The sequence below is a fragment of the Musca vetustissima genome, unplaced genomic scaffold (genome assembly GCF_032173495.1).
Source record: "Musca vetustissima isolate MV318-11 ecotype Yass unplaced genomic scaffold, APGP_CSIRO_Mvet_v1 utg22990, whole genome shotgun sequence".
Classification (NCBI taxonomy): Eukaryota; Metazoa; Arthropoda; class Insecta; order Diptera; family Muscidae; genus Musca; species Musca vetustissima.
In genome coordinates, this window is record NW_026883958.1 from 282,886 (window position 1) to 304,098 (window position 21,213).

Sequence of the window (21,213 nt, forward strand, 5' to 3'; positions counted from 1 at the left end):
TATCAAATAGTAGCGGTAAAGAGGATACCCCAGAACCAAGTCAGAATAGCAATCAATCGGCTCAAGAACAACAAAGCAGCAGTTGCCGATGGGTTACAAGACGAACTATTCAAGACTGGTGGTCAGATGCCGGTAAGGAGCATGCACCAGCTGATTAGTATACTTTGGCTAGAAGAATGCATGCCCAATGATTGGAACCTCAGCGTCCTGTGTCCCGTGCACAAAAAAGGAGACAAGAGGATATGTTCCAACTATAGAGGAATAAGTCTCCTTTCCATCGCATATAATGTGCTATCCAGCGTGCTGTGTGAATGACTAAAGCCAATGGCATTATTGGACCATACCAGTGCGGCTTCAGATGTGGCAAATCCACTATTGACCAGATTTTCACTTCGCGCCAAATCCTGGAAAAAAAACCACGAAAAACACATCGACACATTCCATCTATTCGTCGACTATAAACCCGCATTCGAAAGCCCTATTCGTTCAGAGGTGTTTAAAGCCATGTCTCCGTTTGGCATTCCTGCAAAATTAATACGGCTATGCAGGATAACTTTAACTGGCACAAGATCAGTAGTTAATGTCGGAAAGGATCTCTCGGAGCCCTTTAATACCGAACGAGGATTCAAACAAGGTGACAGTTTGTCGTGTGACCGTTTTAACATCCTGCTGGAAAAGGTCATACGAGAGGCAAAAATGAACAGAAATGGCACTCGCCTACGCCGATGACATCGACATAATGGGTCGAGCCGCTCTCAGTGGTAACAGCCACCTTTGAACAAAACGAGAAGGAGTCTTCCAAAGTAGTCTGGCAGTAAACGGCGAGAAGACCAAGCTGATGGAATCAATGCGCAAGACGTCCAGTATACTCGGACCAACTGTGGAACTTGACAACTACAGCTTCGAGGTAGTCAAAGATTTTATATACCTTGGTACCGCCATAAACAAAAAATTAATGACATCAGTTTTGAAATTCGGAGAAGGATAGTGATGGCCAACAGATGTTACTATGGTCTGAGCAAACAACTCAAAAGCAAGGCCACCTCCCGTCAGACCAAACTCACACATTATAAGACGCTAATACTACCCGTGCTGTTATATGGATCTGATGCATGGGTGGCTGCGCAAGCAGTTGAGACAGATTTTGAAGTGTTTGAGAGAAAAATTCTCCGAAAGGTTTATGGGCCGATCTGAGTTTACGGTGAATATCGCCGTCGAATGAACCATGAGTTGTACCAGTTATTCTCGGACATTGACATTGTTAGACATATTGAGCTGCAGCGACTACGTTGGCATGTTGTGAGAATGGATGAAGATGCCCAGAAGGCATATAAAAGCGAACCAGCTGATGGTTCACGCAGAAGGGGAAGGCCACGAATAAGCTGGAAAGATCAAGTGGAAGATAACATTACCGAATATGGTCTTTCAAATTGGAAAAACTGCGCAAAAGACCGACACGTCTGGAAATCTTTTTTAAGCTCGGCTTATGGAACGAAAGTTCTGTCACAAGCCAGCTAAGTAAGTAAGTAAGCCTTTTCAAAATTGAAAAAATCATTTAAAAATCCACGCCTTTTTAAAAATTAAAAAAAATGTTTTTAAAGATTAGAAAAAAAAATATTTAAAAAATCCACGCCTTTTTTAAAGATTGAAAAGAAAATGGTTTAAGAAATCCACGCATTTTTTTAAGATTAAAAAAAAAAATAAAAAAAAATTCTCGACTTTTTTAAAAAGGGAAGAAAAATATATAAAAAATCCACGCCTTTTTAAACTCCTATGGACAATTAAAAAACAAAATATACGGCAACTCCATCCATTATTTTGACATTTACAACCAAAAACGAAATTTTTAGTAAAAATAAAACCAACAAAAAATATGTTTATAAAAATTCCAAATAATTTCAATTTTTTCTTTGGCAATGAATTAACAAAATATTCGAAATTGTATCCAAAATTTCAAAATTCTTCGCACTTCAAATTTCAACGGCAAAATCATCAATGGAAACGTCAAATGGAGCTGAACCAACAGCGACGTAAAGTTATACCCAAATTGGTGTATTTAAATAATCCGTGGACTTATTTGGCGGCCAAATTCAATTTGCTGAAAATGCAATTGTTTTGGGATCGGGAATTTGTCGAACAGGAATTTATTAGAGGTGCTAAACAGGTAAATAAAAAAACTTAAGCAAAATAGTTTTGTCATTATTGTGACTGGTTAAATGAATCGGCAATTCACAATAGTACCAAAAGGTTATTGTCCTTGAATACCATATGGTGGTGGAATTATAACTTTGAGACCACTGCCAGCGAAGACAAAAACCATACATATTGCTTGGAACGCTGTACAACCGAATATATGAACTGAATGGAGACCGAATATTTTTAAAAAATCCACGCCTTGTGTTAAGGTCGGAAAAATATTTTTAAAAAATCCACGCCTTGTGTTAAGGTCGGAAAAATATTTTTAAAAAATCCACGCCTTGTGTTAAGGTCGGAAAAATATTTTTAAAAAATCCACGCCTTGTGTTAAGGTCGGAAAAATATTTTTAAAAAATCCACGCCTTGTGTTAAGGTCGGAAAAATATTTTTAAAAAATCCACGCCTTGTGTTAAGGTCGGAAAAATATTTTTAAAAAATCCACGCCTTGTGTTAAGGTCGGAAAAATATTTTTAAAAAATCCACGCCTTGTGTTAAGGTCAGAAAAATATTTTTAAAAAATCCACGCCTTGTGTTAAGGTCGGAAAAATATTTTTAAAAAATCCACGCCTTGTGTTAAGGTCGGAAAAATATTTTTAAAAAATCCACGCCTTGTGTTAAGGTCGGAAAAATATTTTTAAAAATTCCACGCCTTGTGTTAAGGTCGGAAAAATATTTTTAAAAAATCCACGCCTTGTGTTAAGGTCGGAACAATATTTTTAAAAAATCCACGCCTTGTGTTAAGGTCGGAAAAATATTTTTAAAAAATCCACGCCTTGTGTTACGGTCAGAAAAATATTTTTAAAAAATCCACGCCTTGTGTTAAGGTCGGAAAAATATTTTTAAAAAATCCACGCCTTGTGTTAAGGTCAGAAAAATATTTTTAAAAAATCCACGCCTTGTGTTAAGGTCGAAAAAATATTTTTAAAAAATCCACGCTTTAAAATATCCTCGACGATTGTGAGAGCTTGAAAAAAAAATATTTAAAAAAATGCAATTTTTGGGAGTCTAAATCTATTTTTAAAAAATAGACGCCCTAACAAATATATTTCAAAAATTCATATTGGAAAAATATATATGAAAAAATTCTCGTCTTTGGGGGTCTTTGAAAAAATATAATTTAAATAATTTTTATTTTCTAATTTTTGTTGCATACTTTCAGGCTGCTGTGGTCTTAACCGATATAATACGCAATCAAAATATATCGGGAATTAGTAAATTCACCACACCATTGGGCTATCAACAAATCACACGAGACATGCGTCTCTCAAGGGATGATGTGCGTTTGAAATTGGTGAGATTCCAGACGGAACATATTCGGAGGGCCATACCAATGAAGGTTGTGACCAGACTGAATTATGGTAAGAAATCCTCTAAAGGGGAGGAGAAATATAATATATTGTAATTTCTCTTTTTGAAAATAGGTAGAAAATATTGTTTCATAGATATGATGTTTGTGGGCCTTCGGAATACCAAAGATTTCGATAGCATTGAAGAACTTGTGGAGGTCAATCGAATATTACAATCTTTGGATGCTGAGGTGAGGATAACCCAGGAGGAGACCATCACAGCACCTCATCGCATTGTATTTGCTGAAATTTTCATACGATTTCGTCGTGATTGTTCGGCAGATTCTGATAGCTATTATTCACATCATTCCCAACGCTATGCCAATGATAAGGATTGGGCAGTGGGGTTTTATAAAATTCTCTCGTTTGATGTTTTCCATTATAATCCGAGGATTTAAAATTTATATTTATATTTTTTTTTGTATAATTTGTAAAACAAAATAAAGTGAAAATTTACAAATCTTTAAAATTTTGACACTTTGGTACCTCCTCGAGTACACACTGAACATGTAAGGTCTTTCGCAGGTCCTCAACATTATCGGTTTTACTGAGCGATTTAATTTTCTCTATGTAAATTGCATTCTCATGGAGTAATTCGTGTTTTTGTTTTTCCAATAGGATAGCCTGAGCCTCGGCTATGGCCTGACGTTGCCAAAAGTTACGCATCAATTCAATTTGCTGTTTTAAGTCGCCTTCATTTATATCGACATGAGATTGTAGATCCACAGTTTGTAGAGTGAAATCTTCCTGGGGAAAATTATCCGATTCTGTTTCACGAAAATCACCCCAAGGCACCACTTTTTCGGATTCGGTTTGAAGTTTTCGACAATTTGCCGCCAGCGATAATAGAAGTTCGCCATATTTTTGTAGTTGTTGGTATGACTGAAATGAAGTGAGAGAGGGAAAGAGACAAGAAGAGAGGGAGAGATAATGAATGAGGAAGATAATATGTAGAATTTTAGAGACTGAAGGAAACAAGCTTTTTCAGTCGGGTCCAGTTTTTGATATTATGGGAATTTCGATTTTCAGGGTATTATGTCTTTGTGCATATGTTTGTAGCAGGCAAAAGGAAACGAGATAGACACCTGGTTCCTTTTGAGGATATGCACAGAATCACTTTCTGAGTCGATTTATGCATGTCCGTCTTTCCGTCCGCCCGTCCATGTATTTTTGTACAAGTCACATTTATGATCCGATTTGGATGAAATTTGGCATAGGTTACTTATTTGGCCCAAGGACGAACCCTATTGAAATTGGGAAAAATCGGTTCAGATTTAGATATAGCTCCCATATATATTTTCGTCCGATTTAATGTAAATGGTGCACCGAAGTCCTTATATATCTTACGATTTTCACAAAATTTGGCACAGCGTAATGAATTAGGTCTGGAATGATGTGTGTTAAGTTTCCTGAAAATCGGTTCAGATTTAGATAAAGCTCCCATATATATTTTCGTCCGATTTAATGCATATGGTGCACCAAATTCCCTATATATCTCGATTGGCACGGAATATCTTTGTTTTTGCACGAAATTTAGCACAGCGTAATGGATTAGGTCTAGAATTATGTGTGTTAAGTTTCCTGAAAATCGGTTCAGATTTACATATATAGCTCCCATATATATTTTCATCCGATTTAATGTAAACGGTGTACCACAGTCTCTATATATTCCTCGATTGGCACGAAATTTGGCACAGCGTAATTAATTAGGTCTAGAATGATGTGTGTTAAGTTTCCTGAAAATCGGTTCAGATTTAGATATAGCTCCCATATATATTTTCGTCCGATTTAATGTATATGGTGCACCAAAGTCCTCATATATCTTTTGATTTGCTCGAAATTTGGCACAGCGTAATGAATTAGGCCTAGAGTGATGTGCGTTAAGTTTCCTGAAAATCGGTTCAGATTTAGATATAGCTCCAGTATATATTTTCGTCCGATTTAAGGTAAATGGTGTACCAAAGTCCCAATATATCTTTCGATTTGCACGAAATTTAGCACAGCGTAATGTATTAGGTCTAGAATGATGTGTGTTAAGTTTCCTGAAAATCGGTTCAGATTTAGATATAGCTCCAATATATATTTTCGTGACATTTAATGTAAATGTTCCAACAGGTTCCCTTAATATCTTTCGATTTGCACGAAATTTGACATGGCGTACCTAATTAAGTCTAGAACGATGAGTGTTAAATTTTGTGAAAATCGGTTCAGATTTAGATATAGCTCCCATATATATTTCCGTCCGATTTAATGTATATGGTGCACCAAAGTCCCTATATATCTTTCGATTTGCACGAAATGTGGCACAGCGTAATGAATTAGGTCTAGAATGATGTGTGTTAAGTTTCCTGAAAATCGGTTCAGATTTGGATATAGCCTCTATATACATATATTTTCGTCCGATTTAAGGTAAATGGTGTACCAAAGTCCCTTAATATCTTTCCTTTTGCACGAAATTTGGCACAAATTTGGTATAGAATGATGTGTGTTTAGTTTCAGGAAAATCGGTTCAGATTTAGAAATAGCTTCTATATCTGACCAAATGAAAAATTTAGTATCGGTTGCAAAATGATATGTTTATGGATCCAATTTTATTTTACTGGTCCTTTAAAAATTCGACGTCTATTAGGATTCGTCTGTTGAATATATCCAAAGTGGTGAAGGGTATCATGTAGTCGGCCCTGTCCGAATTTACTACTTTCCTTACTGGTTTTTTTAAATATTTTTTAAAAATATTTTTCTTATTTTTTTTATTATTTTTTAATTATTTTTTCAAATATATTTTTTTTAAATGTTTTTTTTTTCTTCTAATATTTCTCTTTCCCCTGTTGTGCTCACCTTCAAAATTCCATAACATTCTGTGGTCAATATTTTCAATTTTTCATGCATCTGCAAACCATCCGCGTGCATGCGGCTTTCAATATCCTTGCGTAAATCCGTGAAATATTTTTGTTCCAATTTTAATTCTTTGATTTTCAACTCGGCCTCAGCTTCCACTCTCCTCAGTTCCCCCTGTAGTTCCTCATTCTGTCTTGTAAATTGCGACTCCGTGTCATTCAACTTCTTCGATTCGCTGACAAATGTCCTTTGACGTTCCATTAATGTTCGGACCTTTAGATCCTTATGCGGATCCAAGGACGCATTATGTAGTGCTTCTAAAAACTCCAATAATTGTTTGTGTAATTTTTCCATTTTCTTTGCCACCGAATCACGTAAGTTGTAACGTTTTTCTATTTCATTATTGACCAGATCGTTACGTTTGTCCAGATAGATTTCGAAGTCTTCTTGTAGGGTTTGCGAGGTTGTGAGATTTGTGGCATGCAGAATATTTTCACAGTTCGCTTGATAAGCATTTACAATTTTTTTGCTTTCTTCAGTTTCGTTGAAGAAGTCGTGGAGTATTTCCCTTGCCTGATCTTCATAGTGAAGCCGGGTCACGTTTTGGAATAGCTTGAAAATAGCTGGGAAATAATTATAGAAAGTTTTCAAAATTGTTTAAATTTCAAACTAGATACAAAATTCAGTCTTAAAAAAGGCCTTAAAAAATATTCTTTAGAAACCTACGCCTCATATTAGCCTTGAAAAAATATTCTTTGAAAACCTACGCCTCATATAAGCCTCGAAATAAGGCCTTGCAAAAAATATTCTTTAAAAATCGACGCCTCATATTAGTCCTTGAAAAAATATTCTTTAAAAATCGAAGCCTCATATTAGGTCTTGAGCAAATATTCCTTAAAAATCTACGCTTCATATTAGGCCTTGAATAAATATTCTTTAAAAATCTACGCTTCATATTAGGCCTTGAAAAAATTTGCTTAAAAATCTACGCCTCATATTAGGCCTTGAGCAAATATTCTTTAAAGATCTACACCTCATATTAGGTCTTGAGAAAATATTCTTTTAAAATCTACGCCTCATATTAGGCCTTGAGCAAATATTCTTTAAAAATCTATTATTTTAAATATTCTATAAAAACCTACACTTCGGAATACTCCTAAATTATATTCTATAAAGGATCCACACTTCTGTTCCATCTTTTTGACATTTCGCACGAGACCCAAATACCTACCCTCTAAATAGTCCATGGTCTTCATTTGATTGCCAAAGTTCCGCTGATGCATTTCCTCAGTTTCGTTGATTTCCTTTAGAATTAAAGCAATTTTCTCATCCTTTTGTGTTAGGACCCGATTGGTCTTTACTTCCCAGGACTATGGAACAATAAATTGCTATATTAAAAAAATCGAAAAAGGATATCGGGACCCTTACCCTTAGTTCCTCTTTCATTTGTACCAACTTGATTTCCCTACACATATCCATCCACATTTTTTGATTCCGCAAAGAAGTTTTCTTGGACAAAGCCAGCTCTCGTTTCAAGTGGTCCTGGCAAAATTATACTTTACGTTGGTGGACATTTTTGGAACTCCAATTAAAATTTAATACATACAATCATTTCCAGTTTTCGAAATTCCATTTGAGCCTTTAGTTTTTGTTCCTTTTTCTCGGCTTTTGTCAGGCGTTTCTTTTTGGGTATTTGTGTGGTTGGTGGTTCCTCATCCTGTATATAGTCCACGTAGGTTACAGAGGGTTTTGGAAGGGCCATTTCTGCGAAAAAATATGTGTATTATGGGAAATAAAAATATTTCTTTTTGTGGAATATGACAATTTTATTTTTAAATATGCAATAGGTCTGTTCTATGCAAATTTAGAAAGTGAAATTTTTATTTTTATACCCTTCACCACACTGTGGTACAGGTAGATTAGGTCTTTGTGCATATGTTTGTAACAGGCAAAAGGAATCGAGATAGACCCATGGTTCCTTTTGAGAATATGCATAGAATCACTTTCTGAGTCAATTTACGCATGTCCGTCTGTCCGTCCGTCCATGTAGAAAGTACAGGTCGCACTTATAATCCGATTTGGATGAAATTTGGCACAGTTCACTTATTTGGCTCAAGAACCCTATTGAAATTGGTAAAAATCGGTTCAGATTTAGATATAGCTCCCATATATACATATTTTCGTCCGATTTAATGTAAATTGTGCACCAAAGTCCCTATATATCTTCCGATTTGCACGAAATTGGCATTGCGTATTGACTTGAGTCTATAATGGTGTGTGTTAAGTTTCCTGAAAATCGGTTCAGATTTAGATATAGCTCCCATATATATGTTCGACCGATTTAATGTAAAAGGTTCACCAAAGTCCCTATATATCTTCCGATTTGCACGAAATTTGCCACAGCGTACTGACTTGAGTATAGAATGACAAGGGTTAAGTTTCTTGAAAATCGGTTCAGATTTAGATATAGCTCCCATATATATGTTCGACCGATTTAATGTAAATGGTGCCCCAAAGTCCCTGTATATATTTCGATTTGCATAAAATTTTGCATGGCATACTGAATTGAGTCTAGAATGATGTGTGTTAAGTTTCTTGAAAATTGGTTCAGATTGAGATATAGCTTCCATATATATGTTCGCCCGATATAATGTAAATGGTGCACCAAAGTCCCTATACGTCTTTCGATTTGCACGAAATTTGGCATATCGCACTGAATTAAATCTAGAATGATGTGTGTTAAGCTTTTTTGAAAATCGGTTCAGATTTGAGATATAGCTCCCATATATATATATATATGTTCGACCGATTTAATGTACATGGTGCACCAAAGTCCCAATATATCTTTCGATTTGCAAGTAATTTGACACAGCGTACTGACTTGAGTCTAGAATGATGTGTGTAAAATTTCTTGAAAATCGGTTCAAATTTAGATGTAGCTCTCATATGTATATTTGACCGATTTAAGGTAAATGGTGTACCAAAGTCACTGTATATCTTTCGATTTGCACAAAATTTGGCATGGCGTACTGAATTGAGTGTAGAATGATGTGTGTGAAATTTCTTGAAAATCGGTTCAGATTTAGATATAGTTCCCACATATATGTTCGACCGATTTAATGTAAATGGTACACCAAAGTCCCTATATGTCTTTCGATTTCCATGAAATGTGGCATTGCGTATTAACTTGAGTCTAGAATGATGTGTGTTAAGTTTATTGAAAATCGGCTCAGATTGAGATATAGCTCCCATATATATGTTCGACCGATTTAATGTAAATGGTGCACCAAAGTCCCAATATATTTTTCTATTTGCGCTATATTTGGCACACCGTAATGAATTAGGTCTAGAATGATGTGTGTTAAGTTTCCTGTAAATCGGTTCAGATTTAGATATAGCTCCCATATTTAATTTCGTCCGATTTAATGTTATTGGTCCACCAAAGTCACATATTTTAGTTCATCCAATTTCATGTTATTGGCCCTTCTGTTAGTATGTATATTTTTAATATATAGTCATAGGGGTGAAGGCTATCATATAGTCTGTCCCGTCCGACTTTACTACGTTCCTTACTGGGTTTCTCTTCACATTATTTACGGATTCATTAACACGCCTGTAAATCTTAGTCTTAATTTAATATTTAGATTAACAGCTATTTCTAGAGAAGAAGGTGGAGAGAGGTTTTCTATGCGGGTAAGCTGTACGAGGCAATAACTGTTTGTATCTTGTCGATTTCATGTCCACGAGATAAGAACAATGAGTATTTTAATCAATGTAAATTCAAAATGTCGGAAGCATGACACGAGTATTCAATTTAAGTTAGAATTAATTTAGAACAGGAAATTCTTAAAGTCATTACTCTGGGAAGTGATGGCAATCAAGAAAACTTAAATTTTCCATAAAACTTTAGCTTTTTTCCAATCCACGCCTTGTATAGGCATTGAAAAAATATTCTTTAAAAAATCCACGCCTTGTATAGGCATTGAAAAAATATTCTTTAAAAAATCCACGCCTTGTATAGGCATTGAAAAAATATTCTTTAAAAAATCCACGCCTTGTATAGGCATTGAAAAAATATTCTTTAAAAAATCCACGCCTTGTATAGGCATTGAAAAAATATTCTTTAAAAAATCCACGCCTTGTATAGGCATTGAAAAAATATTCTTTAAAAAATCCACGCCTTGTATAGGCATTGAAAAAATATTCTTTAAAAAATCCACGCCTTGTATAGGCATTGAAAAAATATTCTTTAAAAAATCCACGCCTTGTATAGGCATTGAAAAAATATTCTTTAAAAAATCCACGCCTTGTATAGGCATTGAAAAAATATTCTTTAAAAAATCCACGCCTTGTATAGGCATTGAAAAAATATTCTTTAAAAAATCCACGCCTTGTATAGGCATTGAAAAAATATTCTTTAAAAAATCCACGCCTTGTATAGAAAAAAATATTCTTTAAAAAATCCACGCCTTGTATAGGCCTTGAAAAAATATTCTTTAAAAAATCCACGCCTTGTATAGGCCTTGTAAAAATATTCTTTAAAAAATCCACGCCTTGTATAGGCCTTGAAAAAATATTCTTTAAAAAATCCACGCCTTGTATAGGCCTTGAAAAAATATTCTTTAAAAAATCCACGCCTTGTTTAGAAAAAAATATCTTTACAAAATCCACGCCTTGTATAGGCATTGAAAAAATATTCTTTAAAAAATCCACGCCTTGTTTAGGCCTTGAAAAAATTCTTTAAAAAATTCACGCCCTGCATAGGCCTCGAAAAAATATTCTTTAAAAAATCCACGCCTACGTATACCTTGAAATTCTCGACCAGGGTCTGTCATTCGATCTTACGAAGCTAGAATAACCCTGTCCACCTGTGGTTTCCTGATAAATGTTTGGCGTTTACTTTTTATTATTTATTTTTTTGCCGATAATAGTTCGCCACCATAAAACACAAAATAACCGATCAATGTCGTCTAATCGGTGTTAAATCGAAAATTTGTATTTTCATTAGATTGCTACCGTATTATTAGCCACTACAACAGCAACAACAAAACAACACCCAAACAAAAGATAAACCACAAGACGATAATAAAATCAGCTCCGCCAGCAAAAAAAGTTGGGGAGCAAAGAAACACCTCAATGCATTTTCCAAACGACACTAAGAGAAGGCCTCACAGAGACAGATATAAAGTGACAACAACAACAGCAAAAAAGTTATCCCGGCAGCAGAGAAAAAAATTGTCGTACGATAAGCTTTAACCGTTTAACGTTACTTTTTTTTGCTTTGCTTCGGTTTTTTGTGTAATGATCAGCAATCGTAATAAGTGAAACCGAATTTCGACTAGTTGAAAATTTCGAAAACCCGCAACAGCTGCTGTTGGATTGTATGGAGTTTGACTGAGATTAGATGGCTGTGGTGGTGATGGCGATGACAGTAGCGGTAACGTCAGCGTTTTCTGAGGTATTGTTATTGTTGCGTGCGAAGCGTCGTAGCTGAGCTGCTCCGTTTTAATGGCAAAATTCAATTGCGACGCTGTCTTGCGACTCTTGCAATAAACGTTAATCGTTCGAATAGCCCAGCCAGGCAGTCAGCCAGCTAGCTATACAAGTCAGTCAGTGAGCGAGTCCATGTGCACAAGTAACGCACACTACAACTCTCAGTCGTTGACGGTGACTCGAAAGCTTAGGACGGTATTTGAAGCGAATACGAAAAAACCAAAACGGGAATTTAAAAAAAAAAAATCACAAGTGTTGGCTAAACAAGCGGTTTGTGCTCTAACGCGTACATCGTCAAATCAAAGGCAAGAAACCGCTAAGTTTCGAGAAAGTGTTTTTAGTTTTCAGGAACCTGTAGCCAACCATTCGCTAAGTAATATCAATCCCTCAAATAACTGATCGTCTAGAGCTAGAATTGCAGCAACAGTCTTTCAAGGTAAACAAGAAAACCGGAGTGGTAGAAAAAATGCACCAACGCCAGCACCAGTCATTGAGGATTTTTTTTTTTGTTGTTAAAAAACAATTAATAAAAAAAATAATTAACAAGTTCGGTTTATATGAAACTAAATGTTATAAACAAAATTAACATGAAATGTGGCTTAAAACCCAGAACAAGTGTTTCGTTAACTTTAAAGAACTCAAAACAAAAAATTGAATTATCCTCCAAAAAAATTAATGAAGAGGTCCTTGGATGTATTTTTTAATACAACCAAAGGCCATTTTGATGCAGATCGACCCCCACCTTAAAAAAATATTCTTTAAAAACTCCACGCCTCATATTAGGCCTTGAAAAAAATATTTTTTAAAAATCCAAGCCTCACATTAGGCCTTGAAAAAAATATTCTTTAAAAACTCCACGCCTCATATTAGGCCTTGAAAAAAATATTCTTTAAAAAATCCACGCCTCATATTAGGCCTTGAAAAAAATATTCTTTAAAAAATCCACGCCTCATAATAGGCCTTGAAAAAAATATTCTTTAAAAAATCCACGCCTCATAATAGGCCCTGAAAAAAATATTCTTTAAAAAATCCACGCCTCATATTAGGCCTTGAAAAAAATATTCCTTAAAAAATCCACGCCTCATATTAGGCCTTGAAAAAAAATATTCTTTAAAAAATCCACGCCTCATATTAGGCCTTGAAAAAATATTCCTTAAAAAATCCACGCCTCATATTAGGCCTTGAAAAAATATTTTTTAAAAAATCCACGCCTCATTTTAGGCCTTGAAAAAATATTCTTTAAAAACTCCACGCCTCATATTAGGTCTTGAAAAAATATTCTTTAAAAAAACGCCTCATATTAGGCCGAAAAAAAAATATTCTTAAAAAAATCCTCGCCTGAATTAGACCTTGAAATTATCCTTTTTGGCGTTAAAAATTCTTCTTTAAAAAATTACGTATTGGAAGGCCTTAAAAAAATTTACACCTCGCAAGGCCTCTTTTAGGCTCTTAAAAATATTTCTTAAAAATCCCCAAGTCGTCATAAATCTTTGGCTTCGTCCCAAAATTCCACAATTTTTGAGATACGATCAAAAGATGTTGGTTATCATTATGACGTGCTATTTACTGCAAATTAAATCGATTATGATTAGCTCTTATCAGAAATCAATCAACATCAACCAATAACTAAATATTAGTTTGTACGGGTGTGTATTTCTATTAATCGATATCGATATAGACGACAAATGTATTTACGAGATATCATAATGTTTGATTTACGATAAGTAATATTTTAATTATGTTCACACCCCAGTTTTTTAGGGTTTAATTGACCGAAATCTTTTGAGATAAATCAATTAATTATTGTGGTAAAAAAATACCTACATATATTTATTTAAAAATGAAATAAAAAATTTAGGGTCCTTGAAAAATAATTTAAAAAAATCCCAAACTGCGGACCATCCATGAATATTATTATTATTATTTTTTTTTTAATTTTCGCCTATATTTGGTCATCGAAAAATATATTTTAAATGCATTTATGATTGTGGGTCTTCTTTGAAAATTATGTTTTTAAAAACCGTCGCCTAGCCCCTTATAGGGGTAGAGTTTTGTAAAACATTTTTTGTGACTCCATATATAGGCCTTTTTTGGAAAATATTTTTTCATAAGCCTAATAAAAGCATGTTTTTTTTCAAAATCATTTTTTTAAATGACATCATTTTGGAGTGTTTTTATCTTTTTTCAGTGTGCTTGTATTTAAAAATATTTTTCCAGTGTACCCACATATACACGTGGATTGTTTAAGGGGACCTCCCACCCCGAATTTCAAGTGAAAATCTCAAGAACTCTTGAATATATAGCCGATTTATTGTGTCAGCATCAAGTGACGGCTAAAGGGCTTCTCAAACTTTAAACACGTTTTTCTCTTTTGCGAATGGCGGGCACGATAACTCAAAAACTAATAACCCAATCGATTCCAAATTTTTACACGTTTCTCTGTGAGTGTATAGCTATCGTATGAACTAGGATAAACCCAATCGGTGAAGATCTTCCTTATTTTTTAACTTGGTTTTTGGTAAAAAATCGGAGATTTTTCAAAAATATTTTTTCAAAGGTCGCCATTAATTTTAGAGTGAAGTCAATTATCCTAGTTCATACCAGAGCCAGACATGTACTCTTTCTAACACCGTTGGAATTTTCGGATTCCGATGTTCCAGTGAGGAGTTCTCATGCCCGCCATCAAAAATAAGGACTTTTCTTTAATTACAACAAACAACAACATTTTTTTTCAGAGATCAAATATAGGCAATAATTTTTTAATATTTAAACCAGTAAGAAAATTGGACGGGACTGAGTATATGATACCCTTCACCACTTTGGGTATATGCAACAGATGAATTTTTAAAGAACCAGTAAAATGAAATTGGATCCATAAACATGCCATTCTGCAACCTATACTCACTTTTTCATTTGGTCATATATAGAAGCTATATCTAAATCTGAACCGATTTCAATGAGACTTGCTACAAAATTGTGTGGCAATCGGACAAACTTGGGGTCTTTAGTGCAGCTATGTCTAAATCAGAACCGATTTTCACGAATCTTAATACACATCATTCTAAACCTAATTCATTACGTTGTGCCACATTTCGTGCAAATCGAAAATGTTCTTTCTTTGGCATTTACCTTAATTCGGCCATTTACCTTAAATCGGGCGAAAATATATATGCGAGCTGTATCTAAATCTGAACCGATTTTCAGGAAACATAATAACATAAATCATTCTAGACCTAATTCATTTCCATGTGCCAAATTTCGTGCAAATTGAAAAATATATAGCGATCTATATCTAAATCTGAAACGATTTTCAGGAAACTTAACTCACATTTTCCCAGTTTCCATAGGATTCGTCCTTGGGCCAAATAAGTGGCCTATGCCAAATTTCATCCAATTCGGATCATAAATGCCACCTGTACTTTGTTATACCCTACACAACTATGTCGTCAGGGTATTATAACTTTGTGCAGCCCCAAAAGTTTGTAACGCCGCGAAATATTGGTCCTAGACCCACCTTCAAGTATACCGATCGTCATATCTCGACTAGCCGAGTCGATCTAGACATGTGTGTCCGTCCGTCCGTCTGTCCATTATAATTTGTAAACACGATACAGGCCACAGCTATGGACCAATCTTCACGAAATTTTGCATGTAGAATGGGTTCTGGCCAATGAAGACCCCTATTGTTTTTGGAAAATATCTGTTAATATTTAGGGGATGAAATGGACCAAAAACTTTATTTTTGTCGGTTTTTCTGGTCGCTCCAGAGACCGCAATTATGGCCCAAACAACGCGAATTTTTGCAAGGTGAAGGGAATCGGACCAAATAATAAGCATGCCTGTTTTCATAAGGATCGGTCAATATTTAGCGGGTCAAATGGTCCTTAACATTTGTGTGAAAAATGACAAAATGGGTATTCTATAGCGTATATATTTACCACTGAAGGACATATACCAGAGAAGTTGATCATATATCCAGGAGGAGTGGTTGACCTTTAAATTGATACCAATTATATAGTCGTAGTACTCGAATGCGGGAGTTACACTTAAATATTTACAGGTGCTTACGTATTCATATATTATTTAGTAACCTATTACCACACTGGAGGGCGGAAATATAGCTCTGATCGCTTTGAAAGGATCCATGAGGTTCCAGTTATGATCAACCCCTAAATTTTTAGGTGATGATCAGATAATAATTTTTCGGGTGAAGAGGACTGAAAACTTAATTATTTTTATTTTTCGAGTCGACAGCCGAATATCACACACACAACCCATGGTGAAGGAAATATGGACAAGTAATTAGAGGTGGTGTACTGATTATTAGTAACATTTGCTGACCTCTAGGCAGTCAAAAGTGTGCAAATATCGCGAAATATTGCCCAATCTCACAATATAGAACCGCAGAAAGTTAGATTTTCATGGAAGTTGTGTAGGGTATCGTATGGTCGGCCCCGTCCGACTATACTCACTGGTTTACAATTTAACATGGACAGACAGACGGACATGCGTAAATCGATTCAGAAAGTGATTCTATGCATATTCTTAAAAGGAACCATGTGTCTATCTCGTTTCCTTTTGAATGTTACAAACATATGCACCAAGACATGATACCCTGTACCACAGTGTGGTGAAGGGTATAAAAATAATTAAAAAAAAATCCTGACTGCGGACCATCCATGATTTTTTTAATTTTCGCCTATATTCGGTCAAGCCCGTCGAACATCCGTGTAAATAATTTTTTTTAATGTTCGCCCACATTTGATCACTGAAAAAAAATATTTAAAAAAAGTGGGTCATCTTAGGACCAATAGATTCTTCCCACTTTTCGCAATCAATTAACCTCCAAATTTTATACACTAAGAATAGATTTCTTTTCTTTTATTTCTTTAATTTATCTAAATATTGACCTAAGGAATTATTAAAATTCATGTGACAATTTTAGTATATAATCGCGCATATGGTTATATTTATTGTTATCATATAATTCCAATTTGATTCTCACCTAACACATCAAACCCCCCACGGAGCTGCCGCATCACCCGCTGGGGGGTGGCCAGAGGCCACACATCATTTCTGTGTGTACACCTCATTAGTACAGCTCAATTATTTTTTTTTTTTTTTTGTCAACAGAATGCAAAAACAACAACAACAAATGAAAATACCGCTTCTATTGTTAATATTAACTTAAATAATTGACAAATTGGAAATTGTTATGATAAACGTTTGATTAAGGATAAATATAGCGGATCGTAGTATATATGGCATGCACAACAATATATACAGTGGAATCTCAAGAATTCGTTAGGGGCACCTGGGGGCAAAGCTATTATTTTTGAATTGAACTTCTGAATTTAAATCGAATTACAAATAAAATGATTAATTTTCTTATAATTTTGATTTAATTTGGAGTTTTTATCGAGTTCCTACTGTAAATAGCAAAGAGTACGGAAATTATTATTGAGGGCTGACATTATTTACCTTCACTTCTGTGAGAGCAAATTTTATTTTTTTTTTGTTTTTGTTGTTAGTAACTTTTAACTGTTTTTGTAAAATTTTTTAATATAAGACCAAACTTTTTTTATGTTTATAAAGATTCAAAACAAAAATAAATGACATATTTTTCAAAACCTTTTTTACTCGTTTCGTTGGAATTCAAAAACAGGCTGTTAATATAAATTTTATTTATTTATAGCATTGCTCTACTTTTTTTAATTTCGTTATTCAAATTTAATTACGATATGTTCTTTCAAAAAACAAAAAAAAAAATTAACTACCGAAGAGAATGGCAAAAGATTTGAAGAACACAACCGGTATGACTTAAACAAAATCTTGCACACATATAACAAAGCTATGAGTTATTACAAACAAACAAACAAACAAAAAAACTGTCATAAAGATAATCACACCAATTGACAAGATGAGGAAATAAAAATTAGAAAGCTACAAAATTCTGTTCATATGTGCGGAATTATGGCCTCCTCCTTCATAATTCAGTCATCCAGCCATCCATCTATCAACCTTGACAACAAAAATTCGCTTTTTATTTATTTACGTGGAAGTATCCATAAAGATTAAATGCGGATCAAAAGTTAACTTAAAAACAACCACGTTGTTGTTTTATGACTCCAGAAAGAAATCTTTAGTAGAAAGTAAATACAGGGGCAATTAACCAATTAAGATACCTCCCCCGATGCTATTCTTTGTTTATATAGTTTGGGGGGGCATAAAATCTGATCGACATCACGAGAAAAAAATATTTCGATTTTTTTTTTAATTAACGATAAGGATTTAGAGGGTGTGATCTGGATTTATTATCATAAGTGGTGCCTTGGAAATACAACCTAGAGTAGTTACACTAAAAAATATTTTTATAAAAATCCACGCGTCTTAAATCTGTAAGGAAAGTTGTAAAGTCGGACGGGGCCGAATATATATGATACCCTTCACCACTTTGGGTATATTGGATACATGGAATCCTAAGAGACGTCACATTTTTGAAGGACGATTAACATGAAATTAAACATGTCATTTTACAACCTATACTAAATTTTGGTCAGATATAGATTTGCTTTTTACAATGGGACAAAATTATTGGTCTGTTCCCGTACTGCAAGAATCTACTACTTTTTACTACGATAACGAATTTTCCTTTATGATATCGAAGAAAATAGTAAACTCGAGTAGATTCTTGCAGTACGGGAGCAGACCAATTGTAAATAAATTTAAAGCAAAATATCGAAATCTAAACCGATTTCATCGAAACTTGTCACATGCTAGGTTACACTTACTTCACTATGTCTTGTGCATTCGGCCACATTATGAGTTCTTCATTTACTTCTAAATCCAAATTTCGTGCAAATCGCAGGATATATAAGGACTTTGGTGCACCATTTACCTTAAACCGGATGAAAATATATATGGGAGCTATATCTAATTCTGGACCGATTTTCACGAAATTTAACACACATAGTTCTAGACTTAATTCAGTACCCCAGGCAAAATTTCGTGCAAATCGAAGGATGTATAGGGACTTTGGTGCACCATTTACCGGATGAAAATATATATGGGAGCTATATCTAATTCCGGACCGATTTTCACGAAATTTAACACACATCGTTCTATACTTAATTCAGTACGCTGTACCAATTTCCGTGCAAATCGAAGGATATATAGGGATTTTGGTGCACCATTTACTTAAAATCGGACGAAAATTTATATGGGAAATTTAACACACATCGTTCTATACTTGATTCAGTACGCTGTGCCAATTTTCGTGCAAATCGAAGGATTTATAGGGACTTGGTTGCACTATATACCTAAAATCGGACGAAAATTTATATAAAATCGGATGAAAATATATATGGGAGCTATATAAATCTGAACCGATTTTCATGAAATTTAACATCCCTCGTTCTATACTTATTACAGTACGCTGTGCCAAATTTCGTGGAAATCGAAGGATATATAGGGACTTTGTTACACCATCTACATAAAATCGGACGAAAATTTATATGGGAGCTATATCTAAATCTAACCCGATTTTTACGAAATTTAACACACATCGTTCTATACTTATTTCAGTACGCTGTGCCAATTTTCGTGCAAATCGAAGGATATATAGGGACTTTGTTGCACTATTTACCTAAAATCGGACGAAAATTTATATGGGAGCTATATCTAAATCTAACCCGATTTTTACGAAATTTAACACACATCATTCTAGACATAATTCTGTACACTGTGCCAAATTTCGTACAAATCGAAGGATATATAGGGATTTTGGTGCACCATTTACTTAAAATCGGACGAAAATATATATGGGATCTATATCTAATTATGGACCGATTTTCACGAAATTTAACACACATCCTTGTATACTTAGTTCAGTACGCTGTGCCAATTTTCGTGCAAATCGAAGGATATATAGGGACTTTGTTGCACTATTAACCTAAAATCGGAAGAAAATATATATGGGAGCTATATTTAAATCTGAACTGATTTTAACAAAACTTCGCATACATCAATCTGAACATGATTCAGTACTCTGTGCAAAATTTTGTACCAATCGGACAAATATTGTGAGTTTGGTGTATCATTCACAAAAAATCGGACGACTCTATATATGGGAGCTATATCTAAATCTGAACCGATTTCAACAAAACTACGCACACATAAGCATGGACCTGATTCAGTGCGCTGTGCAAAATTTTATTCTAATCGGACAAATATTGTGAGTTTGGTGCATCATTCACAAAAAATCGGACGAAACTATATATGGGAGCTATATCTAAATCTGAACCGATTTTAACAAAACTTCGCAGACATTAGTCTGGATCTAACTCAGAACTCTGTGCAAAATTTTGTCTCAATTGGACGAATAGTGGGAGTTTGGTGCATCATTCACAAAAAAATCCGACAAAACTACATATGGGAGGTATATCTAAATCTGAACCGATTTCAACAAAACTTCGCATACATCAGCATCAGTACTCTGTGCAAAATTTTGTCTCAATTGGACGAATAGTGGGAGTTTCGTGTGTCATTCACAAAAAACTGGACGACTCTATATATGGGAGCTATATATAAATCTGAACCGATTTCAACAAAACTTCACAGACATAAGCATGGACCTGATTCAGTGCGCTGTGCAAAATTTTATACCAATCGGACAAATATTGGGTGTTTGGTGCATCATTTACATAAAATCGGACGAAACTATATATGGGAGCTATATCTAAATCTGAACCGATTTTTTCCAATTTCAATAGGGTTCGTCCTTGGGCCAAATAAGTGAACTGTGCCAAATTTTATCCAAATCGGATCATAAATACGACCTGCACTTTGTTAACAAAAATACATTGACGGACGGACAGACGGACATGCGTAAGTCGACTCAGAAAGTGATTCTATGCATTTTCACAAAAGGAACCACATTCCTTTTGCCCGTTACAAACATATGCACAAAGACAATACTCTGTACCACAGTGTGGTGAGGGGTATAAAAATCCACACCAAAATGTATGGCTTGGAAAAATAACAAACTATGGTTTTGAAAAAAAAATATTTGTAAGATCGAAAAAATGTTTAAAATATTACAGGCCTATAATTTATGCATTAAAAAACTTTATTTTAAAAATTGGGTTTTAAAATTGTTCCTTATCTAATTATCTAATATCTACAAATAATATAAAAAGATATGCTAAATATTAGCCCATTTTTCCTCTCTCCCTTTTGTCTAACAATTTAAAAATAAATACCATTACAAATATTAAATTTAATTTTATTTACTCAATATCTGTAACCAAAAACAACAATCATTTGTTAGCTGGTGGTAATG

At 34.4% G+C, this 21,213-nt stretch overlaps 2 protein-coding genes across 2 annotated transcripts; one reads left to right on the top strand and one right to left on the bottom strand.

The window, feature by feature from the left end:
* Window positions 1-1,977: 1,977 nt before the first annotated feature.
* LOC133330956 (uncharacterized) lies at window positions 1,978-3,940 on the top strand. Its single transcript, XM_061539353.1, has 3 exons — window positions 1,978-2,164; window positions 3,356-3,554; window positions 3,618-3,940. The coding sequence occupies exons 1-3, from the start codon at window positions 2,009-2,011 to the stop codon at window positions 3,938-3,940; spliced, it is 678 nt and encodes a 225-aa protein (XP_061395337.1). The 5' UTR covers window positions 1,978-2,008.
* An 88-nt stretch (window positions 3,941-4,028) lies between these two features.
* On the bottom strand, window positions 4,029-8,142 carry LOC133330949 (dynein regulatory complex subunit 2; the record flags this gene model as incomplete). Its single annotated transcript, XM_061539347.1, has 5 exons — window positions 7,987-8,142; window positions 7,809-7,922; window positions 7,612-7,750; window positions 6,381-7,003; window positions 4,029-4,424 (listed from the first exon to the last, which is right to left on the bottom strand). Coding segments are annotated over exons 1-5 (1,428 nt in total), but the record flags the coding sequence as incomplete, so codon positions are not given.
* Between the last annotated feature and the right edge of the window lie 13,071 nt (window positions 8,143-21,213).

Excerpts from the sequence above, each read along its gene's own strand:
- LOC133330956 (XM_061539353.1), top strand. The coding sequence starts at position 2,009 with ATGGAGCTGAACCAACAGCGACGTAAAGTTATACCCAAATTGGTGTAT. Across the intron at positions 2,165-3,355 it reads TTATTAGAGGTGCTAAACAG|GCTGCTGTGGTCTTAACCGA; the intron begins GTAAATAAAAAA and ends GCATACTTTCAG. Across the intron at positions 3,555-3,617 it reads TGTGACCAGACTGAATTATG|GTAGAAAATATTGTTTCATA; the intron begins GTAAGAAATCCT and ends TTTTGAAAATAG.